This window comes from Solea solea, chromosome 3 (genome assembly GCF_958295425.1).
Source record: "Solea solea chromosome 3, fSolSol10.1, whole genome shotgun sequence".
Lineage (NCBI taxonomy): Eukaryota > Metazoa > Chordata > Actinopteri > Pleuronectiformes > Soleidae > Solea > Solea solea.
Genome location: NC_081136.1, coordinates 25012753 through 25040435, shown reverse-complemented (window position 1 = coordinate 25040435; position 27683 = coordinate 25012753). Strand labels below are relative to the sequence as shown.

At 39.7% G+C, this 27683-nt stretch overlaps 1 protein-coding gene across 2 annotated transcripts in view; it reads left to right on the top strand.

Moving 5' to 3' along the window:
* LOC131455756 (chemokine-like protein TAFA-2) overlaps positions 1 to 25639 on the top strand; it is an 83631-nt gene extending 57992 nt beyond the window's left edge. Inside the window, exons 4-7 of one of the 2 annotated variants that reach the window (XM_058623527.1) lie at positions 8109 to 8264; positions 13807 to 13931; positions 14916 to 14972; positions 23518 to 25639. In XM_058623527.1, the coding sequence (XP_058479510.1) occupies positions 8109 to 8264; positions 13807 to 13931; positions 14916 to 14945 (311 nt within the window). In that variant the 3' untranslated portion in view covers positions 14946 to 14972; positions 23518 to 25639. The remainder of the gene's footprint in view (positions 1 to 8108; positions 8265 to 13806; positions 13932 to 14915; positions 14973 to 23517) is intronic. The other variant, XM_058623528.1, reaches the window with a different exon arrangement.
* The last annotated feature ends 2044 nt before the right edge of the window (positions 25640 to 27683 follow it).

Here is a 27683-nt window from a genome sequence, read left to right as displayed (position 1 = left end):
TTAACAATCCTAAAAACGTGGGTTATTTTCCATCAATTACCAGGGAAATGTCTAAAATCTCAACATTTATACAAGGTCGAGGTGAGGCGAGCTCGGACCATAGTGGAAAAGGGCCATTAGTCAGCAACATTTGTCAAATGAAGTGTTATTCAGAATCTGGTTGAAAAAACAGATGAAATCATGAGTCAAATAAGTTACAACACATTTTTCTCTATGTTTCCCTCAAAGTATTGTGCACCACCTATATGCTTATAGTTCAGTCATGGTTTTGCCCTCATGAGGTTATTCTCATTCCCTGTCATGGGAGGATCTGGTTTGACTCAGTCTTTTAGTCACAAGACTGAAGACGATTTCACCCACACAATGTTTTACATAAAGCTGGTGGCAATTTTAGCTGTTCCACTGAGTACTTAAAATAAACACTTTATTCTCTCTCTCTCTTTTTACTAACAGATCAAACAATTCTCTCTGTAGCTGTTGAAAAGTAGGCAACATTCCTGCTATTCATGTGAATACATTTTGATGATGTAACACACATAGAATGATGGAAATGATCACTAAAGGCAAAGTTCTTTTTTAAAAAAATTAAATAAAAATGTCGACAAGACTGCCCTAAAGCAAGTAGAAGAGGAAACTGGAGGATCATTTATAAAGTAGAAGACGATGGCAAGTCTAAAGTATGTCTTCTTTCTTCTCAGACGTCACTGCCCGAGTTCATTTCCACTATCATTTTATCATTTCATAATATATTAGACTGTCACAACTTCAAATGAGTTTTGAGAGGTTGAGACCTAGTTTTGGGGTTTGGGTAGAATGAGGTTTAGGTAAGGTTTTAGTGTGTTTTTTTTTTTAGCAAACATTTTTAATTAAAACACACATTTTTGTTTTAAATAAAATGTTACAAATGTCTACTCAATTTTTGAAAATCCTTTAAAAGGAAAATGTGCATTCATGTTTGTTTCCATCTTCTTCTGAGTTAGTTGCAACATTTCTGTCTCACCACAGAAGAAAGATAAGGAACAACATTTTTTTAAAAAAAAGATCATGATCAAAACATACAAACATCAGGGAACGTTGTGATTTCCTCATCGGTCCACATATTTCACCTCTCATCAGCCAGTGCAGCCTTTACTTTAAGGGTGATTAACCCTCTCTTCTGCAGTTAACCACCCATTGCCTGATTTTGAAAGATGCCAAGAAGTGGGTTGAGAGCTGAGTGTGGGAGAGGGGGGAACAGTGCAGGGGGCGTGGCCTGGTAGTGAAATCTGCCACTGTGTGAGGTGCTCAGTGAGGCGAGCCTCTTAGCAGTAGAGAGAGAAAGACGATGAAGTGACAGATCCTGCGTTTATAAAAGGGGGAGGAGTCTAGGACAATGAGTGCGTACAAAGGATGCAAACGTGGTCTATGAAAGCCAGTGGCAAAATTTGAATGAATAACATTATTAATAACAATAACATAATAACAAATAACAGGACTAGATACCCATAGATAATTGGTCAGATTTCATTCCAGATCTGCCCCTTCTGACAATCGCGGGTGCATTCTGATTTTAGGATGATTTTAACAGATTATCTGGCCAAATTATCCTGCAGTGTGAGGGATTAACAGACACAGTTTTAACGTCAACAGTCGCATCAGAGTCTTCCCAATTTCAAATCGTAAGTATTAAACATGTTTGACAGTGATTGGGGCGTGAGGAGAACCCGGCAATAACCAATGAGACTTGTTGATTCCGTCTTCTCAGCCATGACTTCATCCACAGTTTTTTTGTGTTTCTCAGCACTAAACATGGCACACACAACAGCTATTAACGGACGCCGCCGACAGCCTGCCTCCATATTCTGAAGTCACGTTAAATCAAAGTTAAATCAAATTCCCTGAAATCGCTTGATCAAACGCCAAGTGTGAGGTCCCGTGACTTGACCGATCATCTAGTCTGTGCTTTCTAAAAATATTGAAAATTGGTTACAACGTTCGTTGTGTCTGTGGTCTATGTTTTTTTTTTAAATCAAGTCAGATTTGAAAATCCTCTAATCCTCTTCAATCTGTTTCCACTGCACTTACTTACATTTACTTTTTATTGATAAGTCAATTTGTTTCCACCTCCCTCAAGCATGAAAACTGTGATGCAATATTTCAAGATTTGTTCCACGTTTCTGTTTCTATTCTGTTTTTTTGTTTTTTTATGTGCAAATGGAAAAACCCACCTAATGTTGTGTTGCAGCACAGCATCATTAACGACCATAGTTGGACATTCAAGGAAGGTATTTGTCGGTTGGAAAGATGATTGATGATTAATGTTTGACTCACTGGATGTGGGTTTTGGAAATCTGATGCAAATAGACAATCTCATTTTTCAAACATAGCCAGTTGATGAATGTCTTTGCCACACCTGTGCTGAGGTGGATCCTGGGGAACAGTGGAGTTTGAAGTGGTACGAGCACGAGTCTGTCCGTGCAAATGTGAAATCGGATCGTTTAAGGATTGTTTATTTTTCCGAAGGTCCCTCTTCACTGCCACAGGCAAAGCAACGCAGCTGTGTCTGAGGGGTTTTCTTTCTAACAGGCTGCATTCAATTCTCCTCAATTGCAAATTCTCCTTTTTACTCTTAAACGATACACTTGAGTCACAGCTAAACAGTTGTACCATTATACACACTACAGAAAAAAAAAAAAAACACAAAAAGAAAAATCAATCATTTAAAAATTATAATGAAATAAGATCTCCCTGAATGACTTTAAAGAAATAAAACCCCTAATGGTACTTTTCTTTCTGAAGAACAAATAAGAATTCATACTTCAACAAATCAACTCCTCCAGATGCACTTAAGAGCTTTTTTGAATTACCACAGAGGGAATCTGATGACATCATCCCAAAGTATAATGTAGTTTAGAAAACGGCATTTATGAGTATAGGTATAAAGTATAGTATATGTTTTTTTTTTAGGTATGTAGGTACGATGTATCTTTGACTGCTTACTCCGCCAATTAAACCTGTACGATGTGTTAATATCTGCATTAGTTTAGTCCATCACTTAAACAACTCATTAAAGTAAAACACAATCCAGTCACATTCATTTTGAAAATATGAAATATATACATATAACACTGGTGTGTGCCAAGTCTTAGTTTTAACTGGTGTTAAACACTGAGTGATTTAAATACAGAGTGAACGGTTTGAAAAATAAATGGACATTCAGGGAGTTAATGATTGTATTTTTGTGGGCAGCTGTAGCATAATTTCTTTTAATAATAATTTGTTGAAAATGCACCTTCATTAAATTTAGTGTTACATAAATGGAACACTAAATCAAATAAGTATGTTTGTATAAGTGTATCATTTCTTTATATTAAGAGTTGTTTGAGGCTCTTGCCTTGTGGAAGTGGTCATCTTGTGCTACCATGTTTCTAGCGTAGATTTCAGCTTCAGCTTTGCCATTAGATGTCACTAATTCTCACACACTGGATCTCTAACAGTTGAATGATCATGTGACAAGCATACACATGCACATTTGTGAAAGAAAACACAAAAACAGTCAGTGTTGATCCTGGTTTGTCCATTGAGACTGCTGTAGAAACCAGGTGGCACGCAATGACAGCCTCAGTAAAACACAGGTCCTTCCTAATGTACATATAAAAGGCTAATTCTTAGACTCAGTATGATTGGGGACTCGCTTCAGTTGGGGGTTGCAACATTCAGCCGGTGTTATTTTTTTATTTTGTTTTATGCAAACATGCTACATCTCCCGGCTATCGTTCTGTGTTTCGGTTGTGTTGTACCCACAATGCCCTGCGTTGTAGTCCGCTTCCTGCGTTTGGTTCATTTGAAGCGAATCGAGACCTATGTTTTTAGGTGGAGCAGAGATTGCATCTTTGGTGTGCATCAGACAGTTCGGTTGTGCATTCATGCAAACCAAAAGTTTTATTTGATATTGTTAAACCTATACAAACATACCTGTAGTTAGTATATGGCATTTATGCCAATGAACTCTTCCAAATGTTGGACACTCAGGTAAAGGCGACTGTAACACTAAAAAAAACAAAAGGTCGTATTTGTTCTGTGACCTTGACACATCAACACATTTAATGTGATTATTTTTAAGTGTGCAGAAAAATGCAGTTACAACATGCAGTTAATATACTGTAAATGACAGGCCTCGAACCACTAGGCCACCAGGACACCCTTGCATTCTGGTGGCCTAATTTTATGGCACCAGACTTGGCTTAGAAAACTTTGAAAGTCAAAGATGTAGAAAACAGAGCAGCAGGAGGAGCAGCAGCAGCAGCAGCAGTAGTAGCCTGTCCAGCGTGGAACAGATCCTCTGTGTCACAGTGGCTGTGCAGATTAAAGCAGGACTGAGGGTTTGCAGAACTCACCCACTACTGAGTGCCTCTCTGTCTCTGTTGGCAGAGAAAGATGAGTAGGCAAGTACAGACTTCGGAATCCAGTCAGAAACAGCCCGGCCTCTCTCAGTGTGAATCACGTCCTTTATAGTGACACCGACAGTACCGACGTGGAAGGCAGCGCAGCTCGCTACATGTCTTTTATATCTTTTCATGTTTGGGCTGGGCATGAGTCGGCATCCTGCTGCTTTGGCTGTATGATCATGTAACTGTTATAACTAGACTTATAGGGGCTGATCTGATCGGTGCTGAATATCAGACCGCTGTCACTGATCCACAGACAGATCCAGAGTCGGGCCATATTTAGAGCAGATGTTTGAAAAATAACAGCAAATATCCAGTGATATTTAAATCAATAATCCTTTACACTAGGACAGCGTTGTGTAGGGCTGTTCTAAAACACAAGCCAACCTCTGTGTCATCGTCTTATTAACTTTTTGACACATGCAGTTGATGGACGACACTGTTTTCTGTCCAGTCCACGGTTGCAAAGGTCAGTCGTTAAACACCTTATTTTTGACATCATCTACTACTGATTGACGGTTTCTGCTCACTTACTGTTTTCATTTTCCTGCTCTGTGCGCCTCGCAGTTTAATTCCCACTATCTTTTTTAATCTGGCAGATTCTCACAACTTCAAAAAGACTTATTAGGGTTCAGTGGAAGTCACTGGAAAGTGATAAAAATAATCACTTCTGACTTTGTCACCCCCACAGGAAAATGTGTTAGTAACTTTTTAATCACTCAGATTTAATAAGCTGGTTACTAAGTGTTTAAAAATTGGGTTTTTAAATCCTGGAAAATTCTGCTTCAGTCTCGGCTCTGAGACACACTATTGTGGTCTATACCTGCTCAAGTGTACAGAATATTAACATAAACACTCCAGTAACATGTAGAGAAGTGACATTATCACCATTTTGGTCACAGTTTAACATACTGTGCACAAGCACAGTCCCGCTCTCTGTCTCCCTCCTTCTCTATCAGTGGTACTGCAGCCTCACAGCAGGAGTCTGCTCTTCGTTCTGTTCTTCTTCTCGACTTCATTTCCTCATCTTTAGGAATTCTAGACGAAGTCTGTGAGCTTTGTCTGTGTCTTATTACATCATATATATAATGTGTGAAGACAAGGAATGCTGAATTTGCTTTACAGGATCTTTAAGATTTAGGTTTAGATTAGGATAATGACATGATATGAAGTGTAATTGCAGTGATTTCTCTCTCCTTGGCTCGTCCCCTATTGTTATGCTGTCCGGGGGCACAACAGCTATCCACCATTTTATCTTTATAGGAATACAAACGATGTAGCTACAAGTTGCCTGGTGTATATGTGGCTGCTCGTATATGTCCATGGATTTGAACAGAGCGACTTCCTGCCCAAATTGTATTTGTTTTGGAGTGTTGCATGATGGGACTTGTGTGTGACGTCAGCGACCAAAGGTCAATAGACCTCATGAAAGATGAGGTCTAACCCTAACCCTTACTCTGGGAACTTAAGTGAACGTATAGTCTGATTTTATGTGATCACAGACATCAGGTAAAAACATGTGGTGCGAAGGATATTAGATTGCGTTGTCTCATATTTTTTGATTATAATTAGTAAAAGAACACTGAGATCTATGAGATACTACATATGAACAGTTAATGAACAGTTAATGTCAGATTTAACACTGCAAAGTCGCAGCATGGCAACCAATTTTCATTAGTCTGAGAATTCACTTGTTAAAGCAGCTGGAAACTGTCACTGTCCTCTGATGTGAAATAAACTGGGTTTAGCTGAGCCACTCCAGTATGAACCAGTTGGATGCAGTCACTTCAGATTTATTGTTTACCTCAGCAGAGAGTGACTACTCTGTGCAGAAGGACAACTCATGACAATGACACATGCAATTAAAAGAGAACGGAGCAGCTCGGCCTCTAAATAATTCAAACATCGGCGCGTGATCTGAAAAGCGGGTCCAAATATACTGCAGCGCTGCTCTTTCACCTTCACTTTCACTTTTTTTTTTAAGAATCATTTTTTAAAAAAACACTTTGGCTTGTGGAGAAACTGGAACAATATCTTGTATATTTGAAATTATAACAAGGTGTTATAAAGTGCTTAAAAGGTGGTATAATATATGGAACCTTATGGAATATATGGTTTCAAAAGGAAAGCTTGATTATTCCATAAAGACCCAAAGGAGCCCCTGAGCTTGATTGCGTTACCTTGGTTTTACCCAATCTGTGTTCTGAACAGGGAGTGTTGGGATTTAAAGACACGGGCATTTACCGGCCTGTGACAAGTCAAAGCACAGCATTGTGGGAATTACAGGCTCCAAAGTTTTTCAAGCATGAATGTAATAGACGTTTAAATTAGAAAAAAAAGGGGGACGACAACGCTTAATACTTTGAAATAGGCACAGCACCAGTCTTAACTGTATATCAACATGACTGTACCAGTCATGCACTGTAAAATATGGTCCAGGGATTTAGTGGAATCAACTAATCTTTTCTAGTTGACGATTCCTCCGCCCGCCCTCCCTTTCCAGAGTGCGTATGGTGGCCTTCACATGCTAGAAAAGCTGTTCCAAAGTATTTTTATTTTTAAAACTAAAAGTTAGCCAATGCACAATCCTCATGGGTAGTATACTCAAGTTCTGGCGATAATTGGTACACGTTGTACGGCATGTTATGTTTACCTAGTCATTTCAAGCCATTTGTCATACATAATTCTTTCACAGTGTAACAAATACACATTAAATGCTCCCATAAAGAATCCATAAGCTGCCCACAACATGATTTTTGTTTTCAGTTTTATAGTCTGTGCATATTGAAGTATGCAATACGCAGTATTTATGATGACTGCATCTGATTTTCTACTGTTATCTTTACCGATACTGAGTATCGTATCAGCTCTATACTTATTTAATTGGGTTTGTTAAAAAAACAAAACTAATAAGCTTTTTTTTTTGTTAATGTTAATATCCATAATGATGATTTTTTTCATATAAATGGAATTTGGCAGCGGCAGCTCTCAGTGTATACCTCCAATCTAGACGTGACTCTTTAACCCTCTTATCATCCATCATGATAACCAGGCCTCCTGGATTTATTTGGATTTTATGGCTGTAGAATTGTCAAAAAATTTTCAGTGAGTGAGTGCTTCTGTCCCCTCTTCCAAGATAACTTTCACTTTCGATATCTGACTGTTTAGGAATTACAGTACTGAGAGTGGTCTTCATTGTGGGAAAATGTATTGTCCATCATTTTTGACCTGAGACTTAAATTCATGATATCTGCTACTTCCTGTTTAACGATTCTATTTTTAATCTCCATCTCTCTCTTGTTAATCCTACAGTGGGAAATTAAATTGCTGGTATATTCTTTTTAATTTCCAACATGAAATGGTCATATTTAAAGATAAGGAAGACCAGAAATCGGCCTAAAAATGTTAATCCGCTTGCAAATGATATGCTAAAAAAGAATATATGCATATAAAGGCAGAGAAATTGCAGCTTCTGAAAGGAACCCTCGGTCATCTGCTTTCCCTGGTAATTCTTTCATTATTGAGACAGATGAGAGAGATAGAGCAGAGCGGGCGATGGGAACCCAAGAGACAAATGCTTATGGGACTCAATCCATGGCCAGCAGAGTGTGTGTGTGGGATTAAGGCAATAATTATTGCAGCACTGCTGATTATTCCACTTTTTCCCTGTCTTTTCTCCAGCAGTGCACCATGTCCGAACAGGCACCTGCGAGGTGGTGGCGTTGCACCGCTGCTGCAACAAGAACAAAATTGAAGAGCGGTCGCAAACGGTGAAGTGCTCCTGCTTTCCCGGGCAAGTGGCTGGAACCACCAGAGCCGCCCCGTCGTGTGTAGATGGTACGCACCCAGCAGTTCAATATTTCATGGTCTAGCCCCTTATTTTCCATTTCTTTTCTGCTGAGACTTCCACAAATCTTCAGCAGAAGTTTTGCTGAGATCATCACATAAGTGTCTCAAGTTCTTATGCCACCGGGAGACAACATATAATAAGAGCACAGTTTGTTGTCCAAACTAAGGAGATAACAAAAAACAAAGCATAACTCTAAGTTAAGCGAGTTACTTCTATGTTAACTGCAGTTACACATAAATCTTTATAATGAAAACGTGATTTTTACTGATTTTATACCACAGAGACCGGTAATAAGAGCATGATGAAGCCACTTAAATGTTAAAATTATAAATCTAAATATATGAATTCAATGTAAATCTCCACTGTGGAGATATAATTGGTTTGGTCTGTAAAAATGTCAAAAGGATTAAAGTGTGCTCAGATCGGCGGGCTTAAAGGCTGTGTAAGGTACAGGAGGTGCAATGAAAAATTCAAGAGAAGAAGGAGAACTTAATGCACATTAGAGTCTGCACATATTTAATTTCTACGTGCATCTCGATGAACGGCCAAACGTTTCTCTTTTATCCCTTACACAAGCTAAAATATGGGTATTTTGAGGTTATGAAATGTAGAAGAATCAAAGTAAAGAACTGAGCTTCATGGAGAAGTCGATTTACAATATGCTAAGATAAATATCCCGGGAGTAGTTTTAGACTTGAGTATAATTTGCATGGGGGATGGAGGTGACACTCCATTTTTCATCGTCAATTTCTCAAACAATAAACTGTAGTCATGCAGGGATAACGTACAGTATATCTAGAAGAAATTAGATTTAGAATGTTAAATAAATGAAACCCTAGGTGTCCACGTCCAAGTTGTGAAAAATGATGCTGCTTTCCCTTCGGCAGTACATGGATTCGCCCTGAAAGGCTAGAGATGTTGCACTTGTGTCTCCTTGTACACAAGCCTTTGTCTTATACTGAATTATCAAACAAGCAACCATTAGATCAGTCGACTGTGATGCTACAGCCCTTACTTTTTTAAAGCCCTTCCCTTTTATGGTCAGAGCTTTTCACTTGTCATATTCTCCCAAAAGTTAAGCTCCACAGGCAGCAGCGAGGGATTTGACATTTTGTTCTTTGGATTTTGCCCAGTACAAGTGACCGGCTTAAATTTGTTTTACAATGTACTCCAACAGCAACAGAAGTATGAACAGCTGCAGTGTTAGCACTTTAATTTAAGTTGTGTGTCATTAGTTGTGTGCAAAATTCCTTCATTCCAATTCCTTTACACGGACACACAATGAAATGATCCGATTGTGGTGTGCTTGTCCTCTCTCTGTCCGCCATCCGTCTCATTGTCCTGTATCGGATCGGAGTGGCATGTTTACATGACATTCTTTTTTACCACGTAAACATAGCTCATGATGACATAACCTGTGGTTGACACTTTCTTCCCACTGTCTAGAGTCTGCCGAAGCCCGGATTCTTACAAAAGTGAATGTGAAGCCGTTCACTGAAAAACCGTCATGTCAGTGACCGACCCAGAGGGTCTCCTAGCATACTAATGTGTCAGACCCCTGACTCGGCTGAAGTGACTGCCTCACTTTGGTCCTGAAAAGAGCAGGAGTCTGGCTAAACTCTGGACCCAATCATGTTTGACCTATTCCTTGACATTTTCAGTACTGACATTTTGCGCAAATTAGAGCTGTGAGCCACTGGCTTCAGTTTAAAGCGCCGTGGGTGATCTCAGGAAAAATGATCAGCACTTAACCTTTTAATTATTCTTTCTTCTCCAACTACAGGGATTTACCTTTCGCTCAACTTTGGGCAAGACAATCTCCTTTATATGAGGACGAATCAATCCCCAGACATGTGACATGTTTGAGTGAGTCATTCAGAAGACGTAACTGCAAATATGACTGAAAGGGTCTTAATGAGTGGATTTCAGACATGAACATGGGATATTATCAGTATAATTGAGTCTGGACGTTCTTCATTAATATATGATAAACACAGTGGGAGGTTGTCTGACAGAGACATGTTCACAATAGCATGAGAATCTCCAGAGGATCCAGATGAGGGAACTGCAATACACTTGCTTATTCACTGACTGTTGATTCTGGATTTTATCCTGCTGTTTTCTCACACGAGCTCAATCTGCCACTCTTCAGAGAATCCCCGGTTTCCAGTGCAAGTGTGAAAGCAACTATCACATGCACATTCTCATCGGTGCGGATGTAAATGTGTTAATCATTTTAATTAAGTGCCAAGCTTAATTTTTTTGTTTGTTTTTTTAAAAACGCGTGTCACATATCGCGCGCTTACGTTCACACAGAGAATGTGTTAAAGCTCGAGGTAAGAGTCAAACATATTGGATGATAATTGTGTGGTAGATGCAAAAACTGGAATTTAATGTGACTTTGGGGGAAAAAAAGACTGAGATCAATCACTTAGTCAAGAAGTGAAGTAAATAAATAAATGCAGGTGCAGCTGCTGAGAGACGGTGAGGAGTAATCCTGCTGCGTCTTTGAGGCACAGAATCCCTCTCTGCCTGTGTTATTTTAGACAGTTTACACATGTTAATACTGCAGCGCGGTGCGTTCATCTGCTCAACCCTAATATAAAGTCTGTATGACGCGTTAACTGAAGCTTATTGCACTTCTTTAGATATGAAATGATAAAATAAATCTAAAATTCAAGCTCATATAGACACTTTCAGTCAACTTTCAGAATGTACATACAGTCGACATACATTGTTAATATTGACGTACAATGTGAATTGCAAAGTGTGTGATTAAAATGCTAATTAATCACAATGAACTGTTTAATTCATGGGTTGTATGGGGATTAAGAGAAATGAAACATTTGACAGCCCTATATACATTAAAGTTATGCTCAATGCTTCTTTTAGAAAAGGAAAACTGCACATTACACACACATACAATGACTCAGCAGCAGCAACAGTGACAAACGACAGGTATCGAATCTGCATAATGTAATCATTTGTAAGTTGGGTTTTATTTTTCCAATTTGAGCTAATGTGAATTTTTTTTTTATACAAGGGATTGCGTAGTTAAATATTTTAGGCGGCATTATAATTTTAAAGTTTTAACATGTGTAATAACTGTCAAATAAATGTGGGGCATCTGCGTCGATTCTAAATCTGTTGCAAAAACCGTGTTAGTGAAGCTGCACCACTGTGTTAAAGGGATAGCCCTGAAAATGAGCACGCATCTTTTCGCCACTCAACTCATATTGGCCTCAAAAATGTATCATCAGAAGGGAAAGTAATCCTTTCCCTAATGAGTAGACTGGTGTGTCAAATTGTGGAAGTGCCCCCTCAAAGGCTAAATTACAAGAGACAATCTGCGGTACTCCCCCCCAACCCCCCCCCGCTTGCTAATGTCACAATCTTGCCAGAACAACACGCTGTGGCCACATTCCAACACTGCCGACATTCACCCTGCTCTTCAACACTGGCTCGTGAATGTGATGAAGGCATTTTAACGTCAATCAAATTCATTACTTGAATCCATAAAACATGCACACTGTTTCTCGCCATTTACACACATGAGCTCAAGGTGAACGCAAAGATTCAAAGTGTGTAAATTTGACAATAAATGAAACAAAATAGAACAAATTAAAGTATGAATCGATGTTTATGTTCCCAGATGTTTTCGGTCCGTGGTGGTGGTTTTAAAAGCGCAGTTAACTTAAGTGCGAGGTATCCCATGCACTTTATGCATGTTCGGTCATCAATACTCCCATTTCATTTCACTGAAAAAACCTTTGTGGCTTTTTAATAGCTGCCGTTCCACAACCACCATCTGTGTGCAGTTGACCTGATGGAGTTTTTACTATAAGCATGGCTGTGCGGTACAATTTGATTCCCTCGTGTCATAAAGTATCCATTCTGTGCAATTTACTCCAGCGAGGCTCCAGTGTTACTTGTGGATTATAATAACCATTCTCTTCATTAGGCGACGCGCTAATGGTGGTGGCTGGAGGTGTGGAACGTCGATAATGACCTCTGTAATAGCCCAGATTTAAATGATGTCGTGTACAATGGAGGAGCAGAAGCGTAATGCTCCGTTTTATGGAGGTGACTGAAGAAGGTGTTCCCACTGCAGCTGAAGGATTTCCCCTCACAGGACAGTAACAGAAGACCTGTGCACACCAGTGTATTCTCCCCACTCCTCTCTTTTGACCACATACTGTACAGATTTGGAATGAGGCTCTAACCTTTGATTTGTTCAGACCTACTCTTGACATCCATCCTCAGTGATGCAATCAGATGTGGAACGCTCCAAGTCGGAGGTGTCACACTTCAAACAACACATCATGTTGTGATGAAAACACCGCCCGGCAACCGCCTCTTCCTTTAAACTGGCATCTGTGGTAGAGGCACAGATGCCAGGGAGGTCATAGAGAATATGCTAATACTTAAAATAGTAATGAGAAAATGTGTTGTAATTATCACATAAAATATTTGTATTTAGTATTCATTTCAAAGCTTGTTTGGTGTTTTAATGACAGTTGTCCACGATATTATTTACCTCATTTTAGATTTCTCTGTTTTTGATATTGATACTGTAGATATTTTGCACCATGAATATTTTTTTTATTTTCGTAGAAATATACACTGTTCCATATCAAAACAAGCACTTTTACTTTGAAATTCTGTGAAATATCATCATGAATGTTTTTTATTAAAATATTGAGTTGTATTCTTAAGCATATATTGCTCACTGGCTACTCAACAGCTGTTTTTCCCCTCTTTTATTTCTCTAGACTGGCAACCCACTTGACCAGACTAGACATTGGCCCCCTGGTCTTTTGAGTTTACAAAGTAATTTACAAATAAATCAAGGTATGGCCGCTGGATAGTGTAAAAAAAAAAATGAAATAAAAAATACTGCAGGTTATATTGAATCCATCTTGAGAACTGATTGCGCTTAGACCTGTACTTGGCACGATCTGTACGCAATGGGATCACTCAGGAACACCAGGTCTGAACAGCGGCAGTGGGCACTGTAGCATTTCATTATGATGTTGTAACTTGATAACTGTAATAACAAAACAGCGCAACTCTGCAACATTAGCAAAATGGTACACAACTGAAAGACAACTTGCCCTTCCACTGAGCTACCATTGCTCAATCCTAACTTTTGTAATACTTTTACTTCTAAAACAAGTACATTTCATATCAGAAGATTACTTTTGATAGTAGACTTTTACTTAATATAAAAGTCATTTTCTTGTAAGCTACTAGTATCCCTTTTAGGTACTTTATACAATACTACTAGCTTGTCTTGTTTGTGTTTACATTGACACCTATTTTTGGTCACATTCACTCCGTCACTTCTTTTCTTTCAATCTGTGCTTGTATTAGTTGTTAGCTGCAATGTCGCTGCTAATAAGCAAAGCTTGACGAAGAGATAGTTTGGTGTGATATGTCTTTAAGTAAGAGTTTGCCTGGCAACAATGATTAGTAGATGTTTTTTTTATTATTATTTATTAAATCAATACTTTTGTGTGCTTTTGTTAGCCTCGATAGTGGAGCAGAAGTGGTGGTGTCAGATGCATCCATGCCTTGACGGCGAGGAATGCAAAGTTCTTCCCGATCTGAAGGGCTGGAGCTGTGCTACAGGGAACAAGATCAAAACTACTAAGGTAAGTCGAAAGGTGCAATATGCAACAGAATGTTGAGAGTGTGTGACTCAAGGTCTAGCGCTGTGGTCAGGATTGTCCTGTGTATGATGTGTCTGTCACGATTATGAGTTCATGAGTAGCGCTTGAACATATCAATATGCACGGCTCGTTAGCTTAGTATTGTAAGGAAGTAGTTAAAATATCCAGCCGAAGGTCACTCTTTCTGGATTTCCTCTCTCTGGAGATAAGACTTGGGTTAATACTGGTCTGGCACTTCAATTTCTATGTGTCTGTGTCCATTCATGACTGGCAATAATAGGCACAAGAGCTTATTGGCCTTGCTGTCATAAAAGCTTTTGTTTTGGTCTGACATGTGTGCTCAACTGCAACAGCTAGCACCATTCATGTTGGACCTTTAAGAAAGAGCCCTGTTATATAAATAGAATTACATTCAAACTTGGCAAACATGACCCTAAACACTCCATTTCTTCAAAGTCAAGAGGCCTTAGCTTTTGTTACGGTCGTCTGCGTCGCCTTTACCTAAAGAAAGCTCATGTTTACTGTCGCTACTTGGACCCCAGGGCCCTGAATCAATGGACTGCCATGTCTCCTTAGCACTTTCAGGCCACTTTGAGCACCCAAACTGGCCAATTACTCGCTCCAATTACGTGCTTTTAACATTGTAACGTGATGCCAATATCCCTCACTGTGTTATGATGACCCGTGGACTTCAGTTCTGCCTCTCTCCATGTACTTAATTATTTAAACTGCCCACACCACACCTGCCTGGAGCCAGGAGCCTGGAGCCTGGGGCTATTGATTCAGCGACTTGTCGGGATCTCAAAGTGATATATATAATTCTTTTTTTTCTTTTTTCGTATAGCAGTCAAGGCTTCTTAGACAAGCCTGAATGTCAAGTGATGTCTTAAAAAAATCATTTAGTCAATTATCAGGCTTTAATTTGACCATTATGCTTTTTTTTCCCCCTCTTGGATGACTTTAAAGATTTCTGCGGACAGAGACCAGCTTTGGTAACGACACATACTTCACAGCAGAGTCCAGGTAACTAACCTGCCTATTATTATTGTCTTTATTATGTATTGCTTTACTCATTTACTCATTTTTACTGATGTCTGTCAAATAGTGTTATTAACCACATTTAGCAGTAGTGTATGCAACTCCACCACCACAGACGGAGAAAAGTGTTGAGTGGAGGTGTGGAATCCAAAGAGACAACAACAACCCGTTCAAAGCATCATCATTACCCAGGGGATTTATCTCACATATGTTTGAACTCGGCAGAAAACAAGTTTCTTAAGTTTTGAGTCTTTCTGCAGGCTGCCTGAAGCAGCAGGAGGTCACACTTTCTTTTTCACCTCTGTTGAGTTATTGGGGGGGAAAAAACACCACTACATAAACCTGGAACCTCCAGCTATACTGACCTCCATTGCTCTGTATCAAAAATACATTCAACACCTTGAGACTTCCAAGTGTAAACAATTCGCAGCTACCACAAAAGCTCTGGACACCGCAGGGAATACAGTTTTTTTTCCCCCCGCGCCACTTTGGCACAAGTCACTAAGTGATAAACACATTGTGGAACGCAATGATGCTCAGCTGTCGTGTTGAATTCTGTACATTTGTAGTCCTCAAATGGCCACAAACACGAGTGCGTGAGTGGGATGTACCAAAACAGCTTCAGGGCTTTGAACTAGGAACAATAAGAGATGTAATTTTATCCTCCTCACATATTCTATCTTAATTAATCACATTCATTTTAAGACTTGACTCTTGTTTTTAACTTGCAGAGCTCTACATGGTCAAACACCGTTGTATACTGCTGAACTCCACGTCCCCTTTACACCAAATCTGCCCCTTAGGTTTAAATTGTGTACTTATTTTAGTTTAAAGCCGCCTTTTAATCTGTGAAAGGTACTATGTAAACAAGGCAATCAGAGATCGCAGACTTCATCCCGTTCACGCAACTAGCCTCTGTTGGCCTCTGTTGGTCATATTGGCAAGTGCAAGTGCAGAAGCACAAACAGACAGACAGAGTTACTACTATAAAAACAATACTTCACTCCCACTCCGTGGGGGGAAGTAATACACTTAAGTGATGACAGTAAAGAACTGGCTACTATTAGAAGTCTATTGGCAAGTGTGAAGAGCACTATTCATCCTGCATATGTCGGGCTGCTCATAGCCTACAGTGCTATATTTAAATTTAAAGCCGTAGTACGCACAATCTCTAGAGGAGCAATTGATTTTTGGGTTGCTTTGCAGTGTAGACAGTTCTTACATGCTTTCACTTAACTGCCTTGTGATTGGTCAAAGTCTACTGATCTCTTCAAGGCTTTAACTGAGCCTAGAGCAGATACATGAGTCTACTTCTCCCTCAACTTAGACAGTTTACATTTTGTTGAAAGGTTATAATGAAATTATTTGCTGCTCATATGCACTGTATTTTTTTTATTTTTTTGCTATTTTACTGATGTTCTGTACAGGGGCCACACGGTTGGTGCAGTGGTTAGCACTGTTGCCTTTGCAGCAAGAAGACCAAGGTTCCCGACCCGGTCAGAACAAGGACCTTTTCGGCATGGAGTTTGCATGTTCTCCCCGTGTGTGCGTGGGTTTTCTCCAGGTTCACTGCTTTTTCTTCCACAGTCCAGTAAATTGGACTCTCCAAATTGACCGTGAGTGTGAGAGTGGATGGTCGTTTGTCTCTATATGTGGCCCTGTGATGGACTGGCGATCGCCTTATGTCAGCACCGCACCATGTCCCTCATGTAGAGGATAAAGCGGTAGAAGATTGATGGATGGATGGATGGTTCTGCGCAGCACTTTGGTCAACCTCAGTTGGTTTAAACGTGCACTATAAATTAAATTTGTGTTGAGTTACATTCAAACCATTGTCAAATGAGTTCACACTTTGCTGATCAGCTCCACACAAGTCTCTCTGTGCTTCTCAGTGGAGTGGTGGTCAGATCTCATGTTGTCCGGCAACACACCCCGGCTGCACACAGGAAGTGATTTGTCAAGACTGACTGCTGCAACATTGAACTAGTAAAGTGAGACAGCTGCAAACAGGTTGGAGTATGACTTCCGAGATGGATTTGACTGCTCATAAAACCTGGTCATTCAGCATAAATGCACATAGGATTGTTAAATCCACTTACTGGTGCTGTTGTCATTGCGTCCTCAATATTATTCCCATAGAATAACTTCCTGTGGTAAAACTGTGCTTTTCTAATCCATAATTTCTACCCCAATTTCTAACATAGACATTGATGTAGCTGTCACTGGGATCCCAGAATCTGAAATTTTTAAAACTTACAAATCGATACAAGCGAGCCTTCACGTAGTATTTGAAATCAGTGAGTGATGGAGAAAGGCTTCTTGAATGGGAGTTTCCAAACTGTGAACCCGATGGCTCACTTGACAAAACTAACGCTGTGTGTAGTTATTGTCAGTCTGAGTTTAGGTATCCCTGGAGCACGTCCAGTTGAAAATATCACATACAAGCCAAGCACACGTTTGGCAGCCAAAGCCTGAGCTCTGGCAATCGACGGCAGACTACACTGGACAGTGTTCGGCGGCAAACAACGGTTCAATCAACCTCCAACAAATTAACAGTAGCAATTGATAAATGGACAGCCACACTATGCGGGGCAGTCAACATACAGTAGTAGAGGATGATGGTCCGGGCGACATCATTCAGATTGCTTCCAACGACCCATATTATGAGTTACCCTCGAGACCCACTGTCGTATCCTGGATTCACAAGCTGTATAAAACGAGAGGGGGGATTTGGAACTCACAGCGCCCGTCGCACTTACTGGTGAATATTATTATTATTGGACATTACTAGTAATCACAGGTACTTCGGAGTTATAGCTCATTATATTGATGAACAGTGGCAACTGCATTCATGCTCTAACTGTCATGAAAACAGAGGAAAGGCTGCGGCATGTGCCGAGCATTTTATGAATGCGGCGAAGCAGTGGAATACTGAAAATCGGATAGCAGCGTCGAGACATCTGCCGTTTGTGCATTTAACGGTGCGCTCTCCTAGTGTCGTAAGGTGGTGGGGAACTTCAAACATAGTCCACAAAATACCGCCGAATTAGAGAAACAGGAAGTTGCACATGGGCTGAAGGCTGAATTACGCATGCAAGACAAAACAACCCGATGGAACTCCACTCTGGAGATGGTGAAACAAAAGATGCACGTCACCATGCCAACAAAGGCAGAGCTGGAAAAGCTGCAGAAGCTGTAGACCTTGCTCGAGCCCTGCAGGTAACCCCTCTCTCACTGGTGAAGCTCATTGTGTGTCAATGCTGATATGCAGTGCTAAAGTAATATCATCATGCTTTTAGCTGTGTTAAAGGGTAGTTTTTATTTAGCCTCACTTTCCTCTATTGACTGAATATAAATGTGGATAAGCACCCCACAGTTTACTTTTCAATTTTCTTTTGTAGAGACTTCACTGAAATCCTTGGAGGACAGAGGTTTGTGTCCTGTTTGGTAGTGCTGACTGTCTCGAGTGATAGACAGTTCAGAGGATGACCCAGACTACAATAGTAAAGTTTAACCAGACCGTAGCCTCAGAAATGGGGAAACGCAAGGACAAAACAAACGGTACCTGGCTGAAGATTTCCACAGCACGGACAGGACTGTCCCTTGGAGTAGTGGTTTAAACATGCTGGGGCACACCCTACATTAGCCTGCCTGGCTTGCAAGTACTTCGCAACACCAGCCACATCTGGACTCTAGTTGTTTTTTTTTTCTTTCTGGACATTATGTGCAGAAGAAGCAAGCTGCCTTGTCATCTAGCAATGTGATCAGACTGGTGTGCCCAAGCAGCTGGCATGGGTCAGCAAAATAGAGACAGTGTATAACCTGTTGTTGCTGTTCAGGTTAAGCGGTCTAACTGGACCAGTAACCTGATTTTGAATTAGGTCTGAATTAGGTTTGAATTTTATGGAGTTGTTTTTTGTACGCACTTCTGAATACTTAGTCCTATTAGAAAGAAGAAGTGAAATTTCTTTTTTTTCTTTTGTTCTACTTTATATAGTCCAATTTTTTGTTTTCGAGGTTCAATATTGTACAGTTAGTATGTGAGTGAAGAAATCTCCCTGACCATTTTCTCTTGTCCCAGCTGTTTTTAACATAAGTACATTTGATGTATCCACCCTTTTAATAGTCTCACTTTCCCTAAAAAAAAAAAAAAAATAGTCATTTGGCACATATTTAAAAATTAATGAACTATTTGAAGTCATGAGATTAATCACAATTCCATTAAAACAATTCAATTTTTTAAATTGTTTAACAGCCATATATATATATATACACACACACACATATGTATATATACATATATATTAAAACAATTCAATTTTTTAAATTGTTTAACAACCATAATACACACCAATATATATATCCATAAATACACACACACACACACATATATATATATATACACATATATATATATATATATATATATATACACATATATATATATATATACACATACATACACACACACACACATACATATCTATACACACAAACACACACACACAGATACAATACCATGTTCTAAAAAGTTTTAGAACACCCCAATTTCAAGCTATTGAGTCCATTGAATAGCTTGAAATGGTACAAAGGTAAGTGCTGAACTGCCAGAGGTTAAAAAGAAAAAGTAGGTCACCCAAAACTGAAGAAAAATGTACATTTCAGAATTATACAAAAGGGCCTTTTTCAGTGAACATGAAATGGGTTTAACAACTTTCCGCTGCATCCATGTAGGTTGATCAAGCCTTGAAAGTTTGTCCCAACATTTCTTGATTACTTTCAAGAGGAAGAGGTCTGGCAGAACCAAAACCACAACAGAATCAGAAGATATGTTTCTAAGAGTCAACAGCTTGCTAGATAAGCAGCTCTCAGGATAACAGCTTCAAGCACAGCTTAATAGTGGTCGCAGTAAGCAAGTCTCAGTTTCGACTGTGAAGAGAAGACTTTGAGTTGCAGGTTTTACAGCTCGAGTTGCAGCAAGAAAGTCATTGCTCAGACAACACAGTAAGAAATAGAGCCTCTGTTTCTTACTCTGGCCTCTTAGCTGTGTCTTAGTCTGGGCCATGAAACACTGCCAGTGGACTAATGAAGGTGTTATGGACTGATGAATCAAAATACCTCAATCGAAAATGATTTTTGCACGCTCCAGGGTAGGCAAAAGAATGGTTTCTCAATGTGTGACATCAACTGTCAAACTTGGAGGAGGAAGCATGATGGTCTGGGACTGTTTTGCTGCTTTCATGGTCATTGAGTTGTACAGAGTGAGAGGCATCCTGAATCAAAATGGTTACCACAGCATTCTTCAGACCCATGCAGTACACTCTGGTATGTGTCTTGTCGATCAGCAAGATAATGACCCAAAACATAAGTCTAAGCTATGCCAAAACTACCTGTGGCCAGCACAGTCTACAGACTTAAACCCCATCAGGCTGATTTGGAATGAACTGAACAGAAGAGTGAAAGCAAAGCAACCTACACAGTGCCACATGTCTATGATTTCCATTGGTTTATGAATTGATTCCATGCATTATTTTTTAACTTCAGTTGTTTATTTGATCAATGTTTTCATTTCAGAGTACAATGAGACATTAAACTGCAATAAAAAACGGGAAAAATTGGGGTGCGACAGCTCAGTGGACAGGAATTCGTCACAGGCTTGGAGTCGCTGTTCATCTGGATCTAGTTCCCTAAGTTTTCCCCCGTCAACATCTGATAAAATAATTGTAAATATCTATCGTTTGTCAGATTACAAACATTAGACGCTTACAATTATTTTGTTGGAAGTCGACGGGGGAACAAGTTCCAGACGGACAGCGACTCCAAGCCTGGGACGACTTCCGGTCCACTGAGCTGTCACTCCAAAACTCCAGCCAATCAGCAGCCTGTTTCCCAAGGCCCGCCCACAAAAAAAAAACCACGGTGCAAAGAACAAACCAGGGAGCGCAAAGAACAAGTTGATTTTCAAACAATAAAATACAATACTTTTGAATGATTAAATCTGTATTTTTTTTTTTGCTTCTTTAAAAGTGTTGTTTGATTCCTGAAAAGTGTTGTTTTTGACACAAATCTAATTCTATACGGCTGTATCAGGTTAAGGAAAATCTCAAGTTTGCTGCTTTCTCGTATGAAACTTGAGCAACACATTGCCTCCACATTCTGCTCAGGAAAAAGACATTTGAATGTTCATTTGAGTGGTTCGTTCATGAATGAGCAACATCTCCTCTGCAGAGTTTGAAATAAAGAAAATCTTGCCTTGAGTTGCTTTAGTAAAAACTCCCCGGTCTTGGTCGTTACAGCACAAAACACATCACTGAGAAGGACGCTGCTGTGTACCAATTATTTGGCTGAATTACATAAATATGAGCCCGCGTACCTGCTGTGTTAAATTTTTCAGCCAACCTCACTTCAGGCACTTAACGGAAAAGAATCCTTTGCCAGTTAAATTAGCACTTGTCAGCCACCAATTAAACCAATGCAACACCCACTTAAGACTCCGCTCCCCCGTCAGTATTTTTAGCACCGTTTCAGACAGTCACTCAAATACTATTACCGATGCCCCCGCCCTCCCCCTTCCTCAAAACGAGACACAGTGCACATCCATCTCTAAAGACATTTTCTTTTCTGACAACAAGCCGCTGTGCTCATTGTCATTTCAGCGTGGAATTATTCTCAAATTAGTACCACATTAATCACACTGACAGCTCTGAGAGTAAATGACTGCAAGGCGAGGAATTTATTGCAGGCGGGGTTTTTTTTCCCCGCGACCAGCAAAGTGCTACAACAACCGGAATTTACAAAAAAGCTTTAGTCCGTCTTTGACATGGTTATGTAGATTTTCTTGTCAAGTTATGGCCTGACAGGTTTTGGATAGTTTTGCTTTTTGGCATAATTGAGTGCCACTCTGCTGCTCTGCCCTGTTCACTGTCAAATGACCCAGTTGTGAATTAATCTAACCAAGCTGTCGGCGCCGTCTCTCGGCTATCAAAAGTTCAGCGTCGATACTGGAGACCTACAAGTTCGGTGCCTGCTTTCCCTCAGTCCGTCAAACCTACATGGCGGCTGACAGACAGTCGGAATCGATAGCGGATGTTATTATGAAGGTTGTTATGCTACGTTCCTACGAGTCTTTTCCAGAACGTACTTTTGGACGAGCAGAGGAGCTGCCAGTCAGCGAGTGAGCTTCATGACAGGCAATTTAATCTCAAGGAGAATGGAGGTCTTCAGACTGTCTGACAGCATTGAGCCAGGAGAGAGAAAACCTCAACGCGGAACCCAGTCTGTAGCAACTCTTATCCTGTAGATGACAAACTATTTTCACTGATCTGTGTGTGGACAGGACAGGACAGGACAGGACAGGACAGGACAGGGCGTCTCTTAGTGGAACCTGGAATGATCACTGCATGGAATTTAAATGTGTTGAAGCCAATACATGGCACTTGAAATTAAGCTGAAGAAAATCCAGATTACCAAATCACCAAATTGGCGGTTTTCTTTCACTGCAATCATAAGGTGAAAATGTTTAGGCTATTTTACTTTTCTGAAGGAATTGGTAAATGTCAAGCGTTCTAGCTCATTCCTCAAATATTTGAGGCAAAATTCTCATTGGGAAATGGAGGCGTCGTGGGTGGCATGTCACATAGTGAAGCGAGAGTGAGACATCCACCGAGCAGCAGACCACAAGTCATAACCAAATGTCAGGGTGTCATCCCAGTGCTGTGTGTGTGTGTGTGTGTGTGTGTGTTTTAACAGATTTCACCATGTTATGAGGACATACAGTACTGTGCAGAAGTCTTAGGCCACCATCAAACTTGTTGTTTTAGCAATGCTATAACGACATTAGAGGATAATTATTTCTATTTCACTTTACTGGAACACATCCAGAAAATATGTATGCAGTTTTTTGTTGTTTAAAAAAAAAAAAAACAAAAAAAAAAACATCCTCTACAGGTGTCAATTATTTAGCGTGATCTACCCTTACACTTACACAATAACACAGCTCTGTTAATACTGGAGTGGAACCTTAATTAATGTTACTGGTAAATCCTGTCCTACTATTTCATTTAAAGAAATCTGCTGTAAAAAAGGAGTTAAACTCACTGACAGCTCGCTAATATAGAAGACCAGCTTTACGTCGCATCACTTCATTCCAAATTCCAATGATCACAGAATTTGACAGACATTTTTTTTTAAAACTGTAGTAGGTTATATTCAAACCTTTGTCAAACGAGTAAACACAATGCTTATTATGTCTATTATACGACACAAAAGTGTGCATGAAAGGTCTTTGAAGTTAATTCTACTCTACTCAAAAAGCGATTCTCTGTACACTGCACTTTCATCTTTCTCCCCACACATTTCACCACTATATCAAAACATGTAAACATATGATGTGTCATTGAAGCACAGTCACCATATCAAGCGTTTCTGGTGAGATTCTTAATAATTGTGTCTTTTTATGCGCCCATAAATGTAATGATTTCACCTGCATTTTGACACAGTTCTCTTATTTTTTTTTTTGTTTTTTTTACAGGGGAATCAACAGGTCTGGCCTTTACGAAATCATCGAGAGAGAAGAGAATAATGCAGAGGACTTTTCTGTAAATAGAGACTGCCTTTCTTCTGGACTGCAATTATTCCTCGGGAAACGCTGAATGCTTCGTCTTAAACTCTGGACATCCAAAAGAGGAGTCGATCCTATTTAAGTACTGATCGGACAACGCTTCTCTTTGAAGGACCCCATATGATAAGCCTTATAGAGGACAACAGGATTTATTCTCTGACATTGTACTGCTTGTAGTGGAATACAATGGTGAACTTTGCCTATATGTTAATTTGTAGTATTATGGTCTTTCTAGGGGATTTTGCATCACGGTAGAACCACAGAAGGTGAACAGCAGATCAGTATGTTGTAAGCGCTGCAAATCTTCAGAAAATTGTGATTTTGTTTCATCAGTCAAGTGCGACTTTCATCTCTGGCAAACGGGAGTTTCAAAGGGTCAAATATAGATGAAAAGGTGTAGATAGGCAGCAGGTATTCAGGGTCATCTTCAAAGAAATACACAACCTCATCCATCAACACATCAATTATTTAAAGTAAAAAAAAATAAAAAATAATAAGGTGCTGAAATTTTAATTTTTATTAGAGTATTTTATCAATTGCTGTGTACTTCTGGGGACATTTTGGTCTCCAGGAGGACCTGCAGAGTGAGCGCTCTTCACTTTTAACTTTCTACATGTAACGCAAACGTCTTCATCTGCCTATGTCCACGGCAGTGGGAGCAACCCTGTGTTCTGAGACCATGCCGTTTGCAAAATCTCCACATAGACTTTACAGTATGCTTCACTCTTATTTTGGTCTAAGCGGAGACAAAAAAAAAAAGACATAGTCAACAATGGACGCTTGCTTGAGCTTATGCGAGGAGTTCCACCGGTGCCCACACATCTACAACCCATTGCTCGGAGAATACAACATTGAGTACATATCGATCACGAGGTGTGGTCCCCTCCTTTTAGTATGAACGCACAGGTTTCAATGACAAGTGACTCTCTGTGGACACTGAACACGGACAGTATGGAGGAGGGGGCCCCCTTTCACTGCTTTATTGGAGTACAATCATTCTAGTACATCAAGTTGTCGTGTCCGCTTGGTAAAGATGTTCGTGATCAGTCAGGCAGACATGATCCCACACCCACAGTGAGTCTCAAACACCAGCTTTAGGCCCCGACCCCACTTCTTATTTTTTACCAAATACCCCTTGCCACTTGTAACTGGGTTAAAATCTTGCCCCAGATAATGTGACACCCCTTCAAGAACATACTATGTCGTTACATAAGCAGATGCATCATGTTTTTGGTTGAGAAGAAAATGCTTTTGTCATCTGTTGCTTTATAACACATGTGGACGATAGGCCGTATAAAGTGCTTGTCCACAGCAGAGTGGACACGGCAGAAAACAAAGGACCAGTTTATTGCATCTTCAAGAGACTGCAGAACAATTTTGCTGTGGTTAACGTGGCTACACGACATGCTAACCACTGATGGTTAAATGTGTTTCTTTAGATTTGATTCATCTGGGAAAAATCTCATAGCCCACCCTCTGTTTCAAGGTCCAATTAGCCCTAACACTTCAGCCTACCCCTCTACCCACCCCCCCAGAGGGGTAGGGCTATGTGGTAGGAGTAAGGGGTTACAGCGGATACAGCCTCTTGCTTTGTTACGTTTCATATTATAAATCACATGAACGTTGGTGTTATTTTGACTCAAAAGAGAACTAATTAATTAAATAGTTGTATTTAACATAACTGACAAAATTATTCAGTTACTTAGGCTTAAATGACTCCGATCTACCAGCTAAAAAAACAACAAAAAAACCTGAAACTTTGATCCAGATGTGCTATATGTTTCCGATGCTTTTTGAAAATAACATTTCCTGCCGTGTTTTTTTTTTTTTATTAGTATTATTTCTATCCCAGCTTGAGTTATTACAGCAGTGCAAATTAAAACACAAGAGCATCTTGGTGATCCCATGCTTGGTGATGATCTTCTAAACTAGTTACTCAAGTGTGACTCGCCGATCACCTTTCAGTAGGTATCGCTAACACTTCTTTTGTCCGTGTAAGTGATAACATCCGTAATAAACTGTCGGTTGTGTAACCAAAGCCTTGTGTCTTTTAAACATCCTTCGAGTGTGTAAATATTTGCCCAGGCCGGCGCGAGATTTAAAAAGTCCAGTTATAATCGTAAAATGATGTCAAGTATTTCCATAGCTACTCATGACGATGTGGCTGTTTGAATGGCAGTTTCAGAACCATTATATCTGTACTGGACACACTTATATTCATCTTATTAAACAGCCAGAGGGAATAGTCTTATAATATTAATCTATAACTGTGTTACCAAGTTGTCAGGCAACATCTTGTGTATATTATTCTACATTCGTCTAATATGCTGTCATAAAGCACATAGTGGGATATTTAGGTTTTCTTCATACAGACCAGAAACACTTTTTTTCCACGACTGTCGCCTAAAATACATTTTTAGAAAGTCTTATTCTAAACTTATGGAAAGGCATTATATTATTTTTCATATATTATTCTGAAGCATATTCCATTTCTGCCAATGAGTCCTTCTAAACATCACACACTGAACCTTAAAATTGATGTCGTTCTCTTTCTTACACCCTTAAGGGGTTATTATCGGCTGATATTTTGGCCTTAAGCGTCACAAGCAGTTAAAACACACTGATATGACATGTAAGTACAGTGAGACTGGGTTGGTAGAGCACCAAAACATTGACTATTTCAACTAAATAATGACCAAAGCCTTTCTTCAAGCCTGAAGGTGAAAGCCTTGATAAAATACTAAGATGCTGTTGCTATGTGAACAAACCACAGAGGTCACATGTGACATTTCTTATCGCATCTGTCAACAAAGTCTATTACATATATGAATGGTGCAGCGAGCCCTTTGTGAATGGGAGTGTTGGTGTAAAGAATTTACCAATCCATCCATCAACCTCTGACCTGATGACTCACTGTGCTGTCATTTCAAACTCCCGCATCAATGGTTCTTTACACAATTGTCAATCAATTACATCTTTAAAAAAATAGATATATTGAGAAGTGGAGCATTACCCTCAGGTAAAATGGTCACTATATGAAATACAGATTGTGTTCCTGTTCGTGGGTTTCTTGTTAAACTGTATCGCATGAGTGACTTTTGTTTTTAATTTCTTCACCCTGCCTTCCTTCATGAGAGCGCCACTGGTTATAAGGACATTGACCCATTGTGATTCCAGTCTTTCTTTCTGTGAGAAATGATACAATCTCGTGGATGAGGACTTTATTTTCTTTCCATTCGTCCTTCGAGAGAAATTGCTGCAACCTTCTCCCCCCGAAAGTGTTCCAGGATTACAAGCTGATGCTTCATCACAGTAACACCACGGCTCCATGTTGGAGAAACGTCACGAACGAGTGCAGCAGTGTACAAATGTGCACTAAAGGAACAACGTGTTCTTTAAGTAATGTATCTGGTCTAACTTCGTTAAGCTAGCGAGTTACTGCGACGGCAGTATTATTACACTTTTTTTTTTTTTTTTTTATTTATTAATCCCCTTAGGGAAATTATTCTCTGCATTTTGACCCATCCTAGAATTAGGAGCAGTGCTCCTAATTATTACTTCATTTATTAAAATGTACCGTTCTTTTTTGGCTTTATTATTCTGACAATTGTCACAACAATTGTCTGACTGTTGTAAAATTTAGTAAAAATGAGTCACATTTGAATATTGCAGCTCGTCCTGAAAGTGTCCTCGGAATCGAGCACCAAATCCACATTCAGAGGTGGTTTGAGATGTGGCTGCATTCCTTTCCCTGTGTCACTGGTGGGCACGCAACAAAGACAATTATCAAGATATTTTTCAACTTAGGGGAAACTGAGTTTGGGAAGCACAATTTTTCAAAAATACTACCCCTATTTTAGTAATACAAAGCTGAAGGCAAATTGGTGAAGTACTCCAAGTACACATTCGTCCTCATGAGACCACCTCTGATGTCCTCTGATCTGTAGAAGTTTCAGTTTATTTTTACACTAATCAGTTCTTGTACGTTAATATATTTGCAATTCTTTCACAGCTATCATTGATTGGCCCATGATTTGTTTTGTCTAATGGTTAAAACACAAACCAATGGACAGTCA